At 63.5% G+C, this 12,070-nt stretch overlaps 2 protein-coding genes across 2 annotated transcripts in view; one reads left to right on the top strand and one right to left on the bottom strand.

The window, feature by feature from the left end:
* Nucleotides 1–3,637: 3,637 nt before the first annotated feature.
* On the bottom strand, nucleotides 3,638–4,039 carry NHLH1 (nescient helix-loop-helix 1). The gene has a single exon (XM_061359485.1). The coding sequence runs from the start codon at nucleotides 4,037–4,039 to the stop codon at nucleotides 3,638–3,640; it is 402 nt and encodes a 133-aa protein (XP_061215469.1).
* Nucleotides 4,040–4,080: 41 nt separating this feature from the next.
* Nucleotides 4,081–12,070, top strand: part of COPA (COPI coat complex subunit alpha) — a 49,595-nt gene continuing 41,605 nt past the window's right edge. The window contains exon 1 of the mRNA XM_061359477.1: nucleotides 4,081–4,087. The gene's annotated coding sequence lies outside the window, so the exon portion shown is untranslated. The remainder of the gene's footprint in view (nucleotides 4,088–12,070) is intronic.

Below are 12,070 nucleotides of genomic sequence, written 5' to 3'. Positions count from 1 at the left end.
CCACAGATGTGGAGCGAACCCGGATCTGCTGCACCAAGAGGACCCATCCTGGGTCCCCGGGTGATGCCCTCCCTCCCACCACCTCCTTCCACAGCCACGCATGGGGAATCCATCACCCCTGGTGCTGAGCAGCGCAAGGGATGGGTAAAACCAGCATTAAAGAGAAAGCAAAGGGCAGGCCGGGCGCTCCGGGTTCAAGACCCCTCTTTTGCTGCAGTTTAATTCATTTCCCCCTCCCCAGCTTCCTTGTGACCTCCTCAATACTGAGCCCTTGCTCAGCTGAGCAGCCAGGACGAACAGGGCACACACGGAGGAGGGTTTTCCACCCTGGCCCTTCCGGCTCTGGGTTCTTGGTCCGTTTTCTGGGTCCCCTTTCCCCAAAGTGCACAAAGCAGCAAATAAATAATAATAACATTTATCAATAAATTAATTCAATAAATATCCTCGTGGCACAGAGGCGGGGCTGGGGAGCGGAGGGGAAGGGGGGGGCTGCCCCGCGCTGGCTTTGCTCGGCCGCTGCCTTGCGATGCAGGGATGGGGGGGCCGGCTCTGGGATGCGCTGCTTGATCCCTGCGGGATCCCCCCTGCACCGGTGAGTCCTTGGGAGACAGAGGTAGCGAATATTCCCCGCTTCCATGGGGAGAGGGGAACGAGGGGCGGAGCTGGCAGCACCCGGTGGGATGGAGCCAGGGGATCTTCCCCTGCCCGTGCGAAATGAACCCTTGAACCAAGGGAGCCCCCACCGAAGCAAGGCAAAGCATCCCCTCTGCAGCGAGCCCCCCCCGCCTCAGCCTGCCCCTGCTGGAGAAAAGGCTCCTGGGCTCCCTCCTCCCTTCCCGCTCCCAAAGTGCGGATCCACGACGGGGAGGGACCGGGGTGAATCCCGGCTGCTGGAAGCCGGGGCTGGGGCCGTGCCTGCTCCCTCCCCTCTCCATCCCCACGGCCCTGCCGGCCGCAGGTAAAGTGCATTTACCCCAGCCTGGGGGAGGTCACCCTGCACCGGGGCCACGCTGGTGTAAATGGGGGGGCCCTGGCACCCAGGGCTGAAGCCTCTTTGTGTCCCCTGTGCTGTGCTTGTGACACCCCCCCCCCCCCCCAAGCCTTATTCACCAGGGCACTGAATGGGAGACAGAGGAAGAGTGGGAGGGGATGAAGTGCTGGTGCCCTGGGGTGGTTGTGCCTATCGGTGCCATGGGGCCAGACCGGGGGGGGGGGTTCACACTCACTGTGCACTAGTGCAAAAGGGATGGGCAGCAAAGCTTGGGATGCTTGGATGTGGGGAGCCCTGGGGAGACCCCATGTGCAATGGAGGGGCTTGGGGAGCCCCCGGGTGCTGGCTCCGGCACCCCGCAGGCAGCTCAGTGAGCATCCCTCTGAGCTCCATCTCCATGGCTGGCATCCAGGTCCTGCCAGGGCTGAAGCACATCCTTATGGGGTGTGAAAAGCCGGGGAGCTGCTCTGCACCTGAGGGTGCTCCTGGGGCTGTCTGATGGTGCTGGCTCCTCCTGACGTGGTCCTTCCCGTGCCCAGCGCCATGCCCAGGGGCAGGACAGCAGCAAACAAAGTGCCCATGGAGGCTGTGCTGGGGGGTGGTTGGTGGGAGCAGGTGCAGACAGAGGGATGGGCAAGCCCCTGGGGCACACAGAGGGATGGAGAAGCCCCTGGGGCACACAGAGGGATGGGCAAGCCCCTGGGGCACACAGAGGGATGGGCAAGCCCCTGGGGCACACAGAGGGGTGGACGAGCCCCTGGGGCACACAGAGGGATGGGCAAGCCCCTGGGGCACACAGAGGGGTGGACGAGCCCCTGGGGCAGACAGAGGGATGGACGAGCCCCTGGGGCACACAGAGGGATGGGCAAGCCCCTGGGGCAGACAGAGGGATGGACAAGCCCCTGGGGCACACAGAGGGATGGGCAAGCCCCTGGGGCACACAGAGGGATGGACAAGCCCCTGGGGCACACAGAGGGATGGGCAAGCCCCTGGGGCACACAGAGGGGTGGACGAGCCCCTGGGGCACACAGAGGGATGGACAAGCCCCTGGGGCACACAGAGGGATGGACGAGCCCCTGGGGCACACAGAGGGATGGACAAGCCCCTGGAGCACACAGAGGGATGGGCAAGCCCCTGGGGCACACAGAGGGATGGACAAGCCCCTGGGGCACACAGAGGGATGGACAAGCCCCTGGGGCACACAGAGGGATGGACAAGCCCCTGGGGCACACAGAGGGATGGACAAGCCCCTGGGGCACACAGAGGGATGGACAAGCCCCTGGGGCACACAGAGGGATGGACGAGCCCCTGGGGCAGACAGAGGGATGGACAAGCCGGTGGGGCAGACAGAGGGATGGACAAGCCCCTGGGGCACACAGAGGGATGGACAAGCCCCTGGGGCACACAGAGGGATGGACAAGCCCCTGGGGCACACAGAGGGATGGACAAGCCCCTGGGGCACACAGAGGGGTGGACGAGCCCCTGGGGCAGACAGAGGGATGGACAAGCCGGTGGGGCAGACAGAGGGATGGACAAGCCCCTGGGGCACACAGAGGGATGGACAAGCCCCTGGGGCACACAGAGGGATGGACAAGCCCCTGGGGCACACAGAGGGATGGACAAGCCCCTGGGGCACACAGAGGGGTGGACGAGCCCCTGGGGCAGACAGAGGGATGGACAGAGCCCCTGGGGCACACAGAGGGATGGGCAAGCCCCTGGGGCAGACAGAGGGATGGACAAGCCCCTGGGGCACACAGAGGGATGGGCAAGCCCCTGGGGCACACAGAGGGATGGACAAGCCCCTGGGGCACACAGAGGGATGGACAAGCCCCTGGGGCACACAGAGGGGTGGACAAGCCCCTGGGGCACACAGAGGGATGGACAAGCCCCTGGGGCACACAGAGGGATGGGCAAGCCCCTGGGGCACACAGAGGGATGGACAAGCCCCTGGGGCAGACAGAGGGATGGACAAGCCCCTGGAGCACACAGAGGGATGGACAAGCCCCTGGGGCACACAGAGGGGTGGGAGCCTGGGGCAGACAGAGGGATGGACAAGCCCCTGGGGCAGACAGAGGGATGGACAAGCCCCTGGGGCACACAGAGGGATGGACAAGCCCCTGGGGCACACAGAGGGATGGACAAGCCCCTGGGGCTTGCGGTGCTGCAGCGTTTCACAGGTCCAGTTCTTCGTGGCTCGTAATAAAGGTGCCACAGAGAGGCTGGGGCCCAGTGGCTCCTGTGTGTGTGGGTCAGGGAGCAGACGGGGCGGGCAGACGGACGCAGTCAGGATGCAGCAGGCAGTACGGGTGGGATGCGCAGCAGAAGGATGGACAGAAGCTGGAAGCAGGCATGGCCAGCCCAGGCTGCAGGCAGCAGATCCAGCAGGCCAGACAGATGGTGATGGACCAAACACCCAGCCTGGCTCAAGCAGGATGGAAAGACAGACGGACTTGGGCTTGGTGGTGGGGAAACACAGGACATGGTTTGGAGAGGGGGTAGAGCAGGCAGCTGGGGACGTGGTCCATTGGAACAGATGGATGGACACAGGCACAGCGCTTTGGATGCCTGATGTGTGGTTCGGGTCGAAGTGGACAGAGGGACTGGAGCCCTTGGCTGGGATGGGCAGCACATGTTGAGGCAGGAGGCTCAGACATCCAGCACATGGTTCAGGTAGGAGATGTAGCAGATGGCCAGGCGCAGGATCTCGATCTTGGAGAGCTTCTTGTCCGGCGGCAGCGTGGGCAGCAGCTTCCGCAGCTCCGCAAAGGCCATGTTGAAGGCTTCGACACGGATGCGCTCCCGCGTGGCGTGCGCCGTGCGGTACTTGGCCGTGGCGCGGCGCCGCCGCCGGCGCTCCTCCCGGCTCAGGTGCTGCAGCTCCTTCTTCACCGCTTCCCCCGGCTCCATGCGGGATGCAGCGCACAAAGCGACGGCGCCGGCGTCCTCGGTGCTGCCCGGGTGGGCCCCACCGCAGTCGCTGAAGACGGACTCGGACTCGGAGTGCGTCGGGGCCAGGTCGAGCTCTGTCTGGTCCGAGTTGAGCATCATCGCTGTGAGGAAGGGGGGGCACACGGGTGGATGCTCCGGGGCGGCGGCAGGACGGGCTGACCCAAGCACGACGCTGGAGCAGAGCTGCTCTGCTTCGATGAGAGGTCTCCGGCTCACAGCAAGCTCCTGGTTATTCTCCTCCTCTTCATCCTCATCACAGTCTCCGCAAGGGAATTTTGAGTTTTTCCCTTTTTCCTGGAAAACTCGAGGGGTGGGCGACACCGTCCGCTATAAATAATGGGTGAACGATAGCAGGAGGCATATAAAATAAACAGATAGATAGGGAAATATCCCCTGTATGAGCTCAGAGATCGCGGGCTCTTCCCTCGCAGCTGGGGCAGGACCCAGTTCTGGAGCTGTCGGGGTCAGAGCCGGCCTCCTGCGTGCTCTAGGAAACAGAAGCACAAGGGCTCTCAGTGCGAGGGCGGCAAGGATTGAACCCGGCTCTTTGCTCCCCTTGCCCTGCAGCCTCGGTCCCTGATGGACCCCATCCTGGGATCGGCTCCGGGATCCCGGTCACGGAGGGTGGAAAGGAGCCGGTGGAGCGGCCCTGGGAGGAGGTGGGAGCCGTTCTCCTGCCTCTCCGGAGGGATGCCAGGTGGTGGATGAGCAATGGGGAAACCAGACCGCAGGGGCGAGAGGCAGGGGGGGCTCATTGTACGCTAAATGAGCCCGTATGTCACGGAGCCTGGCACCCCCGACATATGGAACCCAACACAGCTGCTTCGCTTGATGTGTCCAAACAGACGCTGGCTCCCGCTCCCTCCGGGTGCCAAATCTGCCTCTCCTCTCCCTTCTCCTCCCCCTCGCTGCCTTCCCCCCCAGCTCCAGCACTGGGAGCAGCTCTGGGAAAAGCAGGTCCTGCTGCAGGCGATCCCCCCCGGGCAGGGGAAGGGGAGCGGGAACCAACTTCCGATGGGGAAGCGCTGGCAGCGTGGCTGGGAAGGCAGCCAGGCAGAGATGTACGGCACATTCCCCCTCTTGGGCCTGGCAGGCTTGTCTTGAGCCATAGGACTGAGACACGGGAGCGAAACGGACGGGGAGGAATCGTCCATATCCCGCTTTAAAAGTGTGTGTGGGGTGTTTGCAGAAAGGAACCCCATAAAACTGCATAGAAATGACTGCGCATCCCCCCCTGAGCACCCCATAATGTACGGGGCTGCTTCTTTGCACGCTTCAACAAACGCACGGGTACACATCCACACATCCACACGTACACATGTACATATGTACACATGTACACATGTACACACGTACACATGTACGTTCCCCGGCACATACGTGCAAATGTTCCCATGGAAAAACTCCACTGGGAGCATCCCACATCCATTCAGGAGCAAGAATTTACACTCCCTTGTAAATCTGCCCCGAGTCGGGCATCCCTGCGCACACACACACACACACACACACACACCCATGCTCATCATTGGTGCTCACCATTGCACCACGATATCCAGTTTTCACCAAAGAAACTCCCCTGGGCTGGTTTCCTATAACAAAAACCACTGCCAGCATTAAAGGAAAAGGCCCAAATCCTAAACAAGAAGTTTAGGCAGCCTGGAGCTTTTGGGAACGCCGCACTCGGGATCCACAAGGCTTTGAGCTCGCCATAAACCGCACTGTCCTCAGGGCACAGCTGAGGTTTGTGTTCAGCTTCTGCCCCTGCCGTCGGGGGAGGACAAACCAGGGACCAAGCACCACGACCAAGGGGTTCCTGAATCAGCCCCCTCTGCTGCAGCCGTTCCTGCATCCGTGACTCCTGCACCTGGTTTAACCTCCTCTGTCCCCCTTCCGTCTTTTCCCCTTCTGCTCCCGTCCCCTTCCCACAGCCCCAGCACCTCCTCCCGGATGCAGCCCCCTCCTGCAGCCCTCAGGAGCAGCGTGCCCATGGGTGATGCCCAGCAGGGCAGGGATGCTGCCCCAGCCACAGGAATAGCTCCGGAGGGGCTGCAGTGTGGAGGCAGAGGGGAGCTTGGCTCTGGGTTGACCCCTGATGGGTCTGCACCTCCAGCATCAGTGCGTGGACATCCAGGATCACGCTTGCAGCTGTAGGATGCACTCTGCCCCCGCTGCTCATGGGGATGCGTTAGAGCCCTGGCACCGCCTGCACTCACTTCCACCTCCCTCCTACCCCAGCGCTGCCGCTCCCGAACCAACCGGCCTGTTCTGCTCTCGTGCTGCAGCACAGGAAGGGGACAAGCACCCATCTCCCACCCCTCCGAGGGCACCAGCCCCGGGCACACGTGGGGCACTTCACCCTCCTCCTCCTCTGCAGAGGCTGTGGGGCAGCGACGCTGTTGGTGCTGCCTCGGGATCCTGGGGGTGAACTGGAGGTGCCTCCAACACAGAGGGCAGCAGCCCCGCGGGGGGCTCGGTTGATGCTGGATGTTGGCAGGGACCAACCAGAGCGTCTGCATGGAGCCAAGTCTCAGGACCGGCCCCAGGTGAGCTCCGTATCCCAGCCCTCCTGCACTGGCTTGGGCCAGCCCTCAAAGCGCTTTTCCTTTGCATGGGTGATGTGTGCTCTGAGCGGTTCTTCATCACTTTCCTTCAGAGGTGTAAAGTGCCACCTTCCCGCATCCACCCATCACAAGAAGCTCTTTTAAACCTGCACTGAACAGCCCTGCCTCCAGCAAAACCCCAGTGACGGTGTCTGAAGCCTCCCTGGCCATGTAAAGTCTGTCTGGGACCCACTCCCAGGCCATCCCAATGGATCTTCCTTCTCTTTCTCCTCATCAGAAATCCCCCACCCCATCACCAAGCCCAAAGCAGAGGATGCACCCTGATGCAGGTTTGTGCATTAAACCTCACCCCAAAGTTGAGCCCCTTCCCCGTGGATCTTCCCGCATGGACCACGCTGCTCCTCCCCACGCACCCCATTCCCATTGCAGCAGCACCAAACCTGGCAGCCACCCCCAGAGCACTGCCACCCCGTGCCAGGACAGCCACCTTACCCCCAGGCCGACGACCATTCCCAGGCTCCAGCTTCCCCCTTCTAGGATGGAGCTCCAGGTAATCCAGGCAGGGAGGAACCGCTTGGCTCATCCGTCCATTGAGGAGGCAGGAAGTTTCCCTGCGTGCGCACCGGGTGCTGCTCCCTGGGATGGACTTGGGGGGTCAGGGAGAGCCCCCCAAGAAGCCTCGGGGCCCAGGCATGCTACCCCTTGGGCAGGAGCGGGCCGCGGTGCATGGAGATGGGCACCCCAAGGAGGCATGTGCCCCATCGCTATTTATACACCCCAGCCTCGCAGGCCGGGTCCGACCCCGGCTGCCTCATTGGCCGCTCCGCTGCTCCCCCCCTCATAAATATTAAAGCCAAGAGAGGGGATGCCATTGGCTGTGCAGGAGGTTGGAGCCCCCGGGAGAGGAGGGAGGTGGAGGTTGGATGTGGTCCTGGAGGGTGGATGGAGGTGGTGGGCTGGGAGGGAGGGAGGGTGCTCGGGGAGAAGGCGACATCTGTTCCCTGTGCATATTTCATAAGGAGGGATGGAGCTGGGAGTGGGTGTGGGAAGGGGAGAGGGGCAGAGAGGCAAGTCCCTGCGCTGGGGCGGGATGAGGAGCAGCCAAGGCAAGGATGGGGCTGAGCTCTCCCGGTGGCTCCCAGTGATGGGCAGCCCCGCAGCCGTGGTGTGGGTGCGTGTGGCCATGGGCAAGCAGCTTGCATGGGGTCCCTGGGCTCATGTGTGGGGTGGGCGAGTGCTGGTGGCTGCTCCCAGACAGGCTCTACAGCAGCAGCAGCTACCCCATGGGTCCTGCTTGGGAGCTGCTGTAGAATTCACCTGTAGCAAAGTTTGGGGAGGAAAGAGAAGAAAGTGGTACCCAGAATACAGAGGCATCGCTGTGAAACACCCATCCCCTGTTGAACCATGAAACAGGGATCCCTTTGGTGGGTTAGAACTGGTCTCTGCCTCTCTTCTCTGATTCTGAGTCCTCCTCTTAACCTCTGCTCTGGTTTGTCCTCACTGAACTCCCTGCCCTGAAATCCCTGCATCCCCATCCCACACAGACGCATCCCTCCCAGACCTCCCCGCTGTTCGCCTCCTGGAGAGCCTCCTGCTCCCATCTCCTTCCATGAGCGCTGGGGGTTTTGTCCCCCCCGGGTTCCCTGAGGCCGGCAGAGCCCAGGGATGGGCACTGGTGCCCGGCTGATGTGCAGCCCACGGCAGGGAGCCGCAGATGGGCCCAGTTTGCAGGCCGCGGCCGCGGGCTCAGGTGGTGCCGAGGAGCCGGGCTCCCATTGCCATGGCACCGATGAGAAACCAACACTGGCCCAAGGAGCTCATGGGCACCGCACGCCCGGGGAGCGCATCCCTCACGCGCACACGTGCGGGCACACGAGCGGCACGTGCAGGCCACAGGGCTCGCACAGCCCCTCCAGCACCCCGCATCCCTCTGCACCTCCCGCATCCCTCCGCACCCCCCATCCCTCCGCACCCTGATCCCTCTGCACCTCCCGCATCCCTCCGCACCCCCCATCCCTCCGTGCCCCCCGCATCCCTCCGTGCCCCCCATCCCTGCGCCTCCTGCATCCCTCTGCACCCCTCCGCACCTCCCGCATCCCTCTGCATCCCGCATCCCTCCGCACCCCGCATCCCTCCGTGTACCCCGCATCCCTCCGCACCCCCATCCCTCTGCACCCCGCATCCCTGCACCCCGCATCCCTCTGCACCCCGCATCCCTGCACACCCTGCATCCCTCTGCACCCCGATCCCTCCGCACCTCCCGCATCCCTCCTTGCCCCGCCTGCACCCGCGGCTCCCCCGGGGCCCCTCCCGCGCTCCTCTGCTCCCGTCCCGATCCCGCTGCCAGGAGCCAGCCCGGCCCCGCCTCTCTCCGCAGCTGAGCCCGGGATGCTGCGGGCTCCCTGCCGGGCCCCGCTCGGGGAGCGATGGAACGGGGCTGGGCTGGCTCCTGGGGCACCAGATCTGGTGCGGGCTGGCCCCGCAGGGCCTCCAGCAGCCTCCAGGCTCCAGCTCCCATCAGCAGCCTCCAGGTTCCAGCTCCCTCCAGCAGCCTCCAGGCTCCAGCTCCCTCCAGCAGCCTCCAGGCTCCAGCTCCCATCAGCAGCCTCCAGGTTCCAGCTCCCATCAGCAGCCTCCAGGCTCCAGCTCCCATCAGCAGCCTCCAGGCTCCAGCTCCCTCCAGCAGCCTCCAGGTTCCAGCTCCCTCCAGCAGCCTCCAGGTTCCATCTCCCATCAGCAGCCTCCAGGTTCCAGCTCCCATCAGCAGCCTCCAGGCTCCATCTCCCTCCAGCAGCCTCCAGGCTCCAGCTCCCATCAGCAGCCTCCAGGTTCCAGCTCCCTCCAGCAGCCTCCAGGTTCCAGTTCCCATCAGCAGCCTCCAGGTTCCAGCTCCCATCAGCAGCCTCCAGGCTCCAGCTCCCATCAGCAGCCTCCAGGTTCCAGCTCCCATCAGCAGCCTCCAGGTTCCAGCTCCCATCAGCAGCCTCCAGGCTCCAGCTCCCATCAGCAGCCTCCAGGCTCCAGCTCCCATCAGCAGCGTCCAGCTCCTCCAGCAGCCTCCAGGTTCCAGTTCCCATCAGCAGCCTCCAGGTTCCAGCTCCCATCAGCAGCCTCCAGGCTCCATCTCCCATCAGCAGCCTCCAGGTTCCAGCTCCCTCCAGCAGCCTCACGGCTCCAGCTCCCTCCAGCAGCCTCCAGGCTCCGCTCCCAGCAGCCTCAGTCCAGCTCCTCAGCAGCTGGTCAGCTCCATCAGCAGCCTCAGTCCAGTCCCATCAGCAGCCTAGGCTGTCCTCCGCGCTCGCCAGCTCCCTCCAGCAGCCTCCAGGTTCCACTCCCCAGGCTCCATCTCCCATCAGCAGCCTCCAGGTTCCAGCTCCCATCAGCAGCCTCCAGGCTCCATCTCCCACCAGCATCCTCCCATTCAGGTCCCAGTTCCCACCAGCATCCTCCCACTCAGGTTCTCGATGCCTCAAGTGGAAGCATTGTCAGATCCATCCTCCCAGCCTGGATCCCTTCGGGAGCACTCCATGGGACACAAACTGCCCGGCTTCAGGACACAGCAGGGGACACGGCCCGGTGCCAGCCCCTCTGCCTGGCTGCAGGGACACAAGCACCGAGCAGGGACACTTCCCATGGGGCAGACACCTGAGCTCTGCCCTGGCCGGAGGCAGCCTCGCAGCCTCCCTCCTCCCGCAGGTTACTGAATGCCCCCTTCACCTCCAGCATCCGGATCCTGTCCTGCCTGGGAACAGCCCCAGTGCCTGCCCTGGGCACTCACAGAGCCCTGCCGAGCTGGCCAGCACATGGGAGAAGATGAAGCCACGGCCTTGTGGGGAGGTGATGGCAGAGGGAGAAACTCAAGCCCCTTCTGCAATCCAAGCCAGTATCCCCCCCCCCCATCCCATCCCATCACTGCAGTCCCCCCTGCTCCCTGCTCAGAGCCTGCATCCCACAGGACCTGGGATTTTTGGCTGCTGCCTCGCCCTCAGCAAGGGATCCTGAGCTCCAGATACCCTGGGGCTGGTGGAACCCAAGCAAGGAACCCTCTGGCTTTGTTCTGAGCTCCGCAGATTCCTGGGGGAGGAACTGGCATCAAACCCAAGCAGGAGCCCAGAGGCTGGAGCCTGCAGAGCCCCTCGCTCCCTCTGAGCTCCTGGGCCTGCCCTTCAATACCGTGCTCAGGGAGAAAGAGGCTGCTGAGCACCAGTGGGCTCCCATCCAGCCTCTTAACCCCCCTTGGTACCTGTTAACCCCCCTTGGTACCTGTTAACCCCCTTGGTACCTGTTAACCCCCCTTGGTACCTGTGCCTTGGGGCACCCAGGTGGGGCCGCTGTGGCTTTTCCATCCAAGGGGGATGAAGCCCTCCAGGACCTGCCCACTCGACCCACAGGGACCCCGAGTGTGATGTGGGGCCGGGGGGACCCGAGCTGGGTTTGGTGCCCCGGGGCTCCCGTGTGGTGCAAGGAGGGCACTGGGAGGTAGAGAAGAGAGGAGAAGAGGCTGTGTTTGGCAGGAGATGAGGTGCCAGATTGCACACAGCCACTGGGGACCACGCTGGCCTGGGCCGGTCAGGAAAGAGGCAGCTTTAACCCTTGTGCTGCTGGAGCCCACACGCACTCTGGTGACTGCTCCACAGTGAGGAGCTGCGTGTCCAAACAGGAAGACCTGAAGGAGATCCCTGCCCCAGCTCCCAAGCACTGGAAGGACGCAGACCCTGGGGAGCATCAGCAGGATGGGTACCATCAGCTGGGACCCTCACCCGCACGGTGGGCCTGCACTCACCTCTCCAGCAAGGACCAACGATGCTGAGCCCCCTGTGGCCACCCAGCTCCTCCCCATGGCAAGGTCTCCTCCAGCAGAGCTGCTCTGGACCTCTCCCCACAGCCAAGCCATCAGAGACCCCACTCCCCTTGCTCCAGCCGGGCCCAAAGGTGCTTTGTGGAGGGGGCTGCAGAGGACACGTGCGTGTGGGCAGGAGGCTGAGCAAGGCCCAGCACCCCTCAGCACCCCCATGCTGCTGCGTGCCCCTAATGCATGGCAGAAGGGTCCTCACCTTCGTGGCTCTCCCCATACCCTGGGCACGTGCTCGTGGCTGTGACAGCAGCTCCTGGCTCTGATACCCCCCTCATCCTCTCCTCTCCTCTCCTCTCCTCTCCTCTCCTCTCCTCTCCTCTCCTCTCCTCTCCTCTCCTCTCCTCTCCTCTCCTCTCCTCTCATCCTCTCCTCTCATCCTCTCCTCTCCTCTCCTCTCCTCTCATCCTCTCCTCTCCTCTCATCCTCTCCTCTCCTCTCATCCTCTCCTCTCCTCTCCTATCCTCTCCTCTCCTCTCCTCTCCTCTCCTCTCCTCTCCTCTCCTCTCCTCTCCTCTCCTCTCCTCTCCTCTCCTCTCCTCTCCTCTCCTCTCCTCTCTTTGTCTCCCTGGCTCTTACTGAGTGCAGGTTTTGTGAGCGCCCGGTGACAGACGGCCCTGGTGCTCCATAACCAGACAATCTGTCACCACCACCACTGACAGCTTTCACAAGGAGCCCCCTTCCTTTCATCCTGCCCGGTTCCCTTTGCCTTTGCTT

This window comes from Neopsephotus bourkii, unplaced genomic scaffold, assembly GCF_033783945.1.
Source record: "Neopsephotus bourkii isolate Nb327-2 ecotype Australia unplaced genomic scaffold, CSIRO-AGI_Nbou_v1 NB_989, whole genome shotgun sequence".
In the NCBI taxonomy this organism is placed as follows: Eukaryota; Metazoa; Chordata; class Aves; order Psittaciformes; family Psittacidae; genus Neopsephotus; species Neopsephotus bourkii.
The sequence above is the reverse complement of the archived record's forward strand: the minus strand, read 5'-3'. Positions and strand labels throughout refer to the sequence as shown.

Excerpts from the sequence above, each read along its gene's own strand:
- NHLH1 (XM_061359485.1), bottom strand. The coding sequence starts at position 4,039 with ATGATGCTCAACTCGGACCAGACAGAGCTCGACCTGGCCCCGACGCAC.